Source organism: Corythoichthys intestinalis, chromosome 2 (assembly GCF_030265065.1).
Source record: "Corythoichthys intestinalis isolate RoL2023-P3 chromosome 2, ASM3026506v1, whole genome shotgun sequence".
Classification (NCBI taxonomy): Eukaryota; Metazoa; Chordata; class Actinopteri; order Syngnathiformes; family Syngnathidae; genus Corythoichthys; species Corythoichthys intestinalis.
In genome coordinates, this window is record NC_080396.1 from 42,926,813 (window position 1) to 42,936,726 (window position 9,914).

General features: G+C 38.1%; 1 protein-coding gene across 2 annotated transcripts; it reads right to left on the reverse strand.

Moving 5' to 3' along the window:
* Nucleotides 1–592: 592 nt before the first annotated feature.
* Nucleotides 593–8,462, reverse strand: LOC130912081 (chymotrypsin-like elastase family member 2A). Of its 2 annotated transcripts, none has more exons than XM_057829883.1 (8): nucleotides 8,270–8,462; nucleotides 8,034–8,122; nucleotides 7,790–7,887; nucleotides 2,907–3,029; nucleotides 2,632–2,768; nucleotides 1,059–1,204; nucleotides 821–973; nucleotides 593–703 (listed from the first exon to the last, which is right to left on the reverse strand). In XM_057829883.1, exons 1-8 carry the CDS (start codon nucleotides 8,310–8,312, stop codon nucleotides 686–688), a joined length of 807 nt encoding a protein of 268 aa, XP_057685866.1. In that variant the 5' UTR covers nucleotides 8,313–8,462; the 3' UTR covers nucleotides 593–685. The 2 variants fall into 2 exon arrangements, with proteins under 2 accessions (XP_057685866.1, XP_057685867.1); XM_057829884.1 differs by having other exon boundaries at nucleotides 636–703; nucleotides 851–973.
* Nucleotides 8,463–9,914: the final 1,452 nt, after the last annotated feature.

Sequence of the window (9,914 nt, forward strand, 5' to 3'; positions counted from 1 at the left end):
GGAGCACTTCATGCTTCCATCTGCTGAAAAGCTTTATGGAGATGAATATTTCATTCTAGCCCCAACGCTAATTTGAATGGCCCGTGAAGTGCCCTGTTCAAATTATCGCACAAAGTATGGCAATCGGCGAATCCTTCTTTTTTGAAGTATAAGAATGAGATGTTTCTAAAGTGTGTTAAATATTAATGCTGTTTTTCGTGTTTAAAATGGCTTTTCAAAAAAGTTAATAAATTAAAATTCCACGTATTGCATCCTTACTTGCACACAGTATGATTAAATACGAATTATTACAAACTTTACTGGTTCATCTTTGCATGACAGTGTCAAAATGCTGAAAATGAGCCCCACTTCGGCCCTGATTGATCTGTGTATTGCCTTGTTGACGAAAAAAAAACACTGAACAAAGATTTGAGCGAAACTTGGTTCGTGAAGGTTACATGTGGCCAATTCATGGCCCGTTTCAGAAAAAAATCTAGAACCGCCACTGCCTATATTATAATATAATATTTCTTTTTTTTTTCTTTCTTTCTTTTTTTTTTTTGTAGAGTAAGCTTCAGAAAAAACAGCTACAAACTGTGATGCTCAAAAATTGCCTGACTTCGCCTTGAGTTTTTTATTGTTGCAAAATTTACACCATTTTATTTTGTACTTGTCCTGATGATAAAATCAACTTTGGACCGCTGCATCAGTCGTTGCTCATTACCTGCAGGTACAAGAGAAGCATTTTATTACAAAAATACTTTTTTTCCAAGGCCACAGCATTTCGTCTAACTCAGCTTCTAAAGCAAAGCTAGTGAAGGTGGCTGACCCCTTTGCTTACTTTTTCAATCCGATCTAGGTAGGAGCTCACTTTGGTAAATACAGTTGGCTTCTTGAACACATTGCAGCCCTGACCTGAACCAAAGCTCACCACGCCATGGATGGTCCAGGATCCATCAGGGTTCTGGCAATTTAGAGGACCACCAGAGTCTCCCTGTCAGGCACACATAAATTACAAACACTATGTTTTACTCAGTTGTGTGGAATGATAATGACTTCAATTCTTCTTCTGAGCTAACATTGCAGCCTGCTGTGACACCATCTCCACCAGCACAAATCATCTTGTTGGTCATCAAGGCACCCCACCAATCGGGCTGCGAGCAGGTTTCATGGTCAACCACAGGCAGGAGAGCCTGCTGCAGGATGTCAGCCATCACACCCTCAGCTGGGAGAAACGGAATATTCTTGTAAGTAAAACTATCTTGGTTATGAGACGTTGGGTTTAGCTGTGATTAAAAAAAAAAAAAAAAAAAAAAAAAAAACTTTCAATAGATTTTACAGCCAATATCTTGCCAGTACTATGAATAGTTAAAAAAAAAAAAAAAGTGAGTTATCCCCATCCCCCTTTAAAATGTTTATAATTGCTTTTGTTCATTTTAAAATGCCATCTAATAAAACTGGACTTGTTGTATGGTTATAATTTTTCTGTCCCAGACTAAATTGACCTACGTTCAATATAGGCTACGTGTTTGAAGATAATTGCTCACACACTTGGACAACGACGTAGAATCATGCAGTACTAACGTGATGATTTAGTGTTTGTTAGCGTTTTTTGCACCACTTCAATTTTACTATTTTTATTTTAGCGATGAACATGAGTTTTGGTGGGTTGCCAAGTCCTTGAAAAAAATATAAGGGACACCTCATTGGTAGAGCAGATTGGCTCGATAACCGCCAACCTTGAATTATTATTTTATTATTAATTAATGTTACTCAAACCTGAATTAATTGAGTATATTTGAGTTTTATAATCACATGGAAAAAACAATAATTATCAGCAATGTACCGTATTTTTAATACAAAAAATACCACAATTAAGTAATCATCTGTGTACAATTAATTACCAAAAAAAAAAAAAAAAAAACTGCAATTTGACCCTTAACGTCTTGAGCCGTGTTTGTGTTTTGGCCTTTTCTTTTTCTTTTTTTTTTAAATACGTTTTTAAAACGTGAGGTAAACTTTTTTTTTTTTAACAACTTAGATGCGTTGGCAACAAAAATTTTGCAAATGATCACTCCAAACATATTGTGGAAATACAAATGAAATCGACAGAACACCAAAATATAATACAATTAGTGAAAATGAAGTACACAGAGAGGAACAACAAAAACATTCATCATCATTTTGAAAATGCTTTTTTCTCAAGCTTCACTCCCACACTCTTATGTTGTCTTCCATACGATTCTGTTTTTCAAGGGACATTTGGCCACCAGCCAAGCCAGTCAGCTAGTCCCTCCTCCTTCATTACATAAATATTGTAGTGCCATCTATTAATGGCTATCTGGTGCAAAGCTAAGTTGGTTACTGTTCTTAGGCCTATTTGTATTGCTGAAGTTAAGCCAGGCTAGCTATGTTCATAGTCCATGGTTCTCACCTCACGCACATTGAGTGTGTCCCTCACGCATGTCTCACGATCCCCAAAAATCTCGACATTGACAAAATCAAAATTAAATTTATCCCCCTGATCTGAAACTATTCCATACACATCTGCACCCTCCGTGGTTTGTGAGGATAAGTGGTATGAAAATGAATGAATGGACTTAAAATTGTTTTTGCTACTTAAAAACACTGGAAACTGGCCGAAGCACTCACTGGACAGCTGACCCCACCCAGTTATGTAGCATGCCGTGCCATTGGAGAGGGTAGAATTGCGTTGTGGAAGGCAGGAGGACATAATTGTGTCCGAAAAGTCCACAGGGGTGGAGAGCTTGATAAGGGCAATGTCATTACTGCAAAAGAAACATGCAGGAGGGCAAAGAAAGTCATGGTGTATGAAATATGATACTGTACATCTGAAAGAGCCCACTTTTGAATGAGGCCCTGATGATATCAAGTAGTGTGGATAGCTGTCAGGTGGGTGCCGTTACCGACTCAGCATCATGTTGTAGTCCTCATGGGTGATGATTCGGGCTGCCCCCCGAGATACCAAGCTTTCCTCACTTGCCTTCAAACTGTGCATACCAATTTCCACTGTATAGTTGTTACGACCACTGTGGGATTGCACATGACATATTTCCATCATTATTTTAGACTCAAGTACACTTTTCCCTGTCAGTGGGTACTGTTTTGAAGGTGAGTGTGGACTTGTTTGTAATAAGTCTTGCTATTGTGTGTGTGTGTGCGCGTTTTTTTTTTTAACATTATTGTTCATCTTTTTCACTAGGAATGCCTTCAATTAATTGTTTTTTACAGTACTGAAGGCAGTGCACTACATAATTGTTAATAGTCATAGACAGAATATATATGTGAACATGTGCGCATATAATAATAAACTATTAGCTGAAGGCTCTGAGAGTGGTGAACCAGAAGCTCATGAAGATACATCTGTGCTTGGCCATTTAGTGAATTTTATTTTGTAGGAAATGTTAAATATGTGAAGCTCATAAATGGTCTCACCCTGGATCTAATCAGCACTCGAGCTGTATTTTAGACCTCTCCAGACTCTCTGGAGTTTCATGACATTATAAAAGTACATTTAACCCAAAATCATAAATTAATGATTTCATAACACGTGATTTAAGATGTGTGGTATTAGACTTTTTTGTCTCTATTTGCAGCATGTCCCTATAGTCAGGACAATAACCATGCATGATCCTTCCGGCTGGAGAAGGAGAGATGTTTGAGATTTTGGAGAAATTGATATGGTGTTAAACCTATTTTGGCACTGGAACAGCTTTCTTTCAGATGTTCGACATGTATAATTTTTATACATCAGCCAGAAAAAACGTGAATTCCAAAATTGTTGAACATGAGGGTTCACAAACAAGCTCACGATCTCTCTTCTTGTTAGGTTTTGTGTTTTTTTTTTTCCTCCGAGTGTGACCTGTCCCTGTGATTGCCCATTGATTTCACCTGTTGTGTCTGCTCCTAGTGTGTCCTCCAACCTGCATCCTCCTGTGTCACCCACCTGTTCCTTGTAGACTCTTTACCCGGTGTCTGTGTCTATATAAGCTCCCCGTTTTGAGTCTTGTCGCGACATTGTGCATGTCCACGTTCATGTCAGCGTTTTTGCCAGTTCATTGTGTTCCTCGTCCTGCTTCGAAAGTAAGTTGATTTGTTAGCCTGACTTTTGTTTGTTTTTTGATTTCCTGGTTATTTTGTTTGTACTTTGTTTTTTGTTGGCAAGTTTAAAAATTATTGCACCGCATTTTCTGCCTCACCTCTCTTTTCCTGCAAATGTGTCCACACCTCTTACCTACCTGTGCAACTTGACACTTCTAGGGTTAGAGACTCACAGTTTCAATACCAGGGTCAAACAGCGTCACCCTCTGATCATACAGTGCTGCTACGCTTATATAGAATAGAATAGCAAAGAACTTTATTTGATATTGCAACATGTCCAATAGTATCCATTCATTATCTGTAGTTTTTTTTTATTCTAAGTTTTATTGAGCCAAGGCTTTAAAAGCAACATCAGGTCATCTGATCTGATCTTTGTCAAAACCACACAGATGAAAACACAGTGTCTGCTTTAACTAACTCACCCAAACATTTATAGGTTTTCATATTTTCACATGATTACTGGGTTCTAGATCACAGAGCTGATTTGTGTACACTCTAGCCCTCCCAATCACTTCCCCATACCACTCCTTCTCTCCTGGGTCAACAGGCCCCCCACATGGTGTCAACCGGAAATACATCTAGCTGATGATAGCACCAACATATTAGTAGTTAGCGTAGACGGTCAATGTACTTCTTGTTGTTTGTGTTTCTTTTCTTTCTTTTCTTGTGTTTCTTTTCTTCTGTCCCCCCCCATAACCCCTTCCTGCTCGCTGTTCTGTCATAATAAACGAGGTATGTTGAATGATCACAATGGGAGTAACTCATATTCTAAATGTGAAACATTAAAACTGTTCAGACCAACTGGACAATTAGACTTCCATTCTCCGTGTCAAACAGCTGAACAGGACAGGTTAAACAAAAAAAAACAGCAACAACAACAACAAAAGAGATGTTGTCTACAAATGGAGAGAGTTTGGCACTGTTGCTTCTCTCCCAATGATTGGCCGTCCACCAAAGATGAAGCCAAGAGTTCAGCTCAGAATACTCAGTGAGGTAAAAAATAATCCTAGACTGTCTGCCAAAGACTTGCAGAAATCACTGGCACAGTGCAATATCCCTGTGCACACATCAACTATGTGTAAATCTATGGCCAAGAATGGTGTTCATGGGAGGACTCCACGGAGGAAGCCACTGCTGTCTAAAAAAACATTGCTACTCATTTAATGTTCGCAAAAAGGCACTTGGACATTCTACAGAATTTGTGGCAAAATATTTTGTGGACTGATGAAAACAAAGTGGAATTGTTTGGGAGTAACACACAACGTCATGTGTGGAGGAAATATGGAACAGCTCACTAACAACACCTCATCCCCACCGTGAAGCATGGTAGAGGGAGCATCATGATTTGGGGCTGTTTCGCTACCTCATGGCCTGGACAACTTGCAATCATTAATGAAAGAATGAACTAAAAAGTTTATCAGGATGTTTTGCAGGAAAACCTGATGCGGTATGTCAGACAGTTGAAGCTAAAAAGAGGATGGATGCTGCAACAAGACAATGATCCAAAACAGAAGTAAATCAACTTCAGAATGGTTTCAGAAGAACACAATATACGTTCTGCAGTGGCCAAGTCAAAGTCCAGACTTGAACCCCATTGAGATGCTGTGGCATGACCTAAAGACAGCGATTCATGCCAGACATCCAATTCAATTCAATTCAATTCAATTTTATTTGTATAGCCCTCAATCACAACAGAAGTCTCAAAGGGCTTTACAGAGGCAATATGATACACAATTAGAAATGAAGCAACAAAGATGAATAGATCCCAGGAATATGACTGAACTACAGCAGTTTTGTACAGAAGATTGGGCCAAGATTAGTCCTGATCGATGTGCCAGACTAATCTGCAGCTACAGGAAGTGTCTGGTTGAAGTTATTGCTGCCAAAGGGGGGCCCACAAAATATTAAATGGGATGGTAAACTATCCTCATTAAAATATGAAAAGCTATAATTGTTTGGGTGGTTTTAGTTAAAGCAGACACTGTTTTTTCATCTGTGTGATTTTGACAAAGATCAGCTCACATTTGATGGTGATTTTATGCAGAAATTCCAAAAGGTTCAGATATTTTTTCATACCACTGTTACCTTCTGCCATGTAATGGATGATGATCTTTTTAAATTATCATTATTTATTTATTCATTTTATTATTATTATTATTATTTTTTTTAAATAAGTTGCACCTGGCTATAAGCTGCAAACCCATATTTTACAGAAAAACTATCTATTAATATATAACCTGTACTGGACTATAAACGACAGCTGTCCACTTTGTATTATGTGAGATTTACATAATGCAAGGCAAGCAGCTCAATAAAAAAAAAAAAGATACAGTGGACTATTACTCCCAGGGTGTGAAGTAGGGGGGAAAGTAGCAATTTACAGTCCAAAAATTATGATAAGAGTTCTGTCTGTCACTGTGTTGCTTTGTTTGATGGACTGAGATGAATTTGCAATACATTTTTTAAATTAAGTGAAATTGGAAAATTTTTACAATTAGGCTCGAGCGTTTACGTCACAGCAGCACGGGATCGTGCGAGATTTGCGACAACGCAGCCATTGCGGAAGCACGTCTGCATCACAGGACATTTAAACTTAACGGCAAATATAATTGAACTACGAGTGCCAAAGATGGAAAAATGTAGGGAAAACTTGCCAGTTCGATACAGAGACAAACTTGTTACCACGGCGAAGGACAGATATGTGAGCAATTTTAAGAATGTGAACAATGTTGACCCTCACGAGCAAGCCAAACACAAATGGAATAAAGATGTCGACAAGCTTCCACCACTACGCGAAATGGACATCATGCTGTATTTAGTGTTTGGTGTATGTTACTACACTCATCAGCAATTCCGAAACTACAAATCGCTACAAAGCTACGAACAGTTTTGCTGCGGATGGGTGCAGGATCTTCAAATTATGACCATAGCAAACGGCAACACCATCTTTCTAGCAAAGGTAGGCAATGTGTGTTTACATTAGTCTGTGACCACGGATGTACAAATTTTTTGTTGCATAAAATGTAGCCTGTGTACAAATTCTTTGCCACTCTCTCACGTCAAAATATTACAGCTTTTTCATTTAGCAACGACAGGAATTATGTCTTATGAAGACAATGCACATGTATGCATGCTAGTTGTTTAGCTGTAGCTATAGCTAACAACAGGCCGACTTAGGGCGTAAAGTTACTGAAATTTGCATAAACAAACGAAATTAACTTACCGGAGTGGAAGTGCATAGAGCAAACTCAGTGTGTAACTGGAGAATCAAACGTTATGCCCTTCCTTCTGATCGAGGCCACCCATGCCATTCTTCGACGTTTGGTAAGTTCAGATATGAGCTTTCCCTCGCCTTTTCTCCATGTAGGGATCCGGAAGAAACTCAATGGTGTTCCGTCGAGCTGTACATTCTCCTTTCTATTCGATCGGTTGTTGCAATTCTTTACCGCACAATAATTTCCAACCATTTTTAAAGAGCGACCTGTGTTGAAATGCCTCAGTTTATGTTTCTCCTTCCACAATGGCGATAGCGGTGGAAACCTCGCAAGTGCCACGTCATACGCTCGAGCCTAATAGTTAGGATTAGGAATTACTGTTTTATATTATGGCATTTGTCCTTATTTAAGTGAAATTGAGCTAATTTATGTAAAGTTGCAATGTACACGCTTCCCTTATTTTTCAGTCTTACTTGATGCAATGTGCAGCAGTTACGACCCACTCAGGTGCAATAAGGGTTCCTCCACACACATGTTCCCAGGGCCCACTTTTGTCTGACTGGAGGGATACCTGTGTAGTACCAAAGCAAGCATTTTTTTTTTTTTTTTTAAATATTGTGACATACAGTATGTACACATTCTGAAAGATTTGTGGGATTTACGGTCAGTAGAACATGAGAATGGATACAGATGAACGCATCACTTGTAGGCCCTCACCTGCCAGGGCCAACTGTGTGGGTTTACGTCCAAGCCTGCTACCACTCGACCAAGCACAGGGGGGTAGGCTGGAAGGCCGCATCCAAAGACTAGAAAGAAATGTCAGCAGAACAATTTCATGTAATGGTTTGGCAATGTTAACAAGTTGTTTAGGAGGAACATCTCATCAACTCACAGTTGCCCAAAACTTCAAAATCACACTCTCATTTGCATTCAAAATTTGGAAACATGCTTACCGTCAGCCACCATAAAAATAAGAAGAAGCAATAACTTCTTCATGACTGCTCTTGTAGATTATGTCCCAGTGGCTGTACTGAGAAAAACATTAGTTAGGAGGAGGTAGCAGGGAGAACTGACTAAACATGTGTTTCGTGAAGGTATTTTCCCAGCATTGCTGCCTTTAGGGAAAATTTGAGTTGGTTAATTGCACGTCATGCGAGATAATTTAGTATAAATAAATAAATGAATGATTACTTTCTTGAAAACCGTATTTGATCTAATTTTTGTATGAAAAAATAACATTTCTCAAGCAATAGTTTTGCGTTTTTGAGATATTGATTTAAAATAAATAAATATTTTGCTGTTAGCTATTATCATTTTTGTTAAATATCTGACAAAGTCAATCGATTTAGCTTTGGAATTTGAACTCATAAATAAATAAATATTTCCATGTACTACTCATACAGCTGATGTTGTTTATACAGTATCTCAATATTTAAGCCAGAATGTGTTTGTTTGTTTGTTTGTTATAAAATTTCAATCTTTTCTGAACATACATGTCTACTGTTTTGCTTTATTTTATACTGTTTGTTTGTCTTTCCAAATAGATTTGTGACTGTAAGAAAATGTCCAAATCAATCAATGCTAAGTGTTAATTTTTGTTTAGGTTGTTCTTAAGTAAATGTAACATTCCTTAGAAAGACTTTTTTAATCCCTGAAAGAGTCATATGTGAGGTTCCCAAGAAGGTTAGTGTTGATAGATTAACTCTCAATAGTGACGCCTAAACTGTAATCTTCGAACTAGGCCCCTCCTGCCCCAAATCAACATTTGTCCAAACTGAAATGATTGCCCACTATGTACCATTGTATTTCATAGCACTGAAATGAAACAAAAACATATGTTTGAATTGACATATTTTTACACAGCATTTTACAAGACTCATTACTCTTCAGACATTTTTAAGTGTTTGGTGTATGAGTGTGTGTGTGTGTGTGTGTGTGTGTGTGTGTGTGTGTATATTGCCCACAGTTTTTGTGTTTTCAAGAGCATAATTCCTAAAAGGTCTTTCAGTTTGTCCACCTTGGGCCATCTGCCGAGTACTGCAGTTTGCCACAAGATGGTGACAAATAATCGCATTAGCCATTTTGTGAACCGTTTACCGGAAATTCAAAAATATAAATTCATTCATTCCCTGTTCTCAACATCACTTATACTGAGTGTAGTAAAACGACAAATGACTTTGAAGAAAATATTATTTAAACAGCGGTATTTCAATGAGCATCAATCGTCTCAGTTAACTAACTTAATTTCTCTCTAATGGTTTCTGATACCACTGTATACACAGCACATTCCAAGCACAATTTAATTATTACCCGGGCTTGAAGGATAACATTTAATCATTGAATCAGTCAATTGGTGATGGTTGAATTTTGTTTTGTCTAAGTATTCAAAGCAGGATTCATAAAGGCCTACTTGGATGAGTTATAGGATTATAGCCACAAAGGGCTATTGTGCTTTTGCATGCACAATATATTCATCTGGTGTAATTGCTGCTAACATCTTATTACCACTTTGCCACCCTTATATTCGCCTGAGTTAGTGGCAAGGACTTAGGTTAGCAAAGGGATGGTAGGGGCTAGGGCCATAACACTAGCAACTTT

Coding starts and splice junctions, on each gene's coding strand:
- LOC130912081 (XM_057829883.1), bottom strand. CDS start 8,312: ATGAAGAAGTTATTGCTTCTTCTTATTTTTATGGTGGCTGACG. Junction 8,123..8,269: donor TATTTTTATGGTGGCTGACG/GTAAGCATGTTT, acceptor ATTTCTTTCTAG/TCTTTGGATGCGGCCTTCCA. Junction 3,030..7,789: donor ACTGCTGCACATTGCATCAA/GTAAGACTGAAA, acceptor GCAATCCCACAG/TGGTCGTAACAACTATACAG.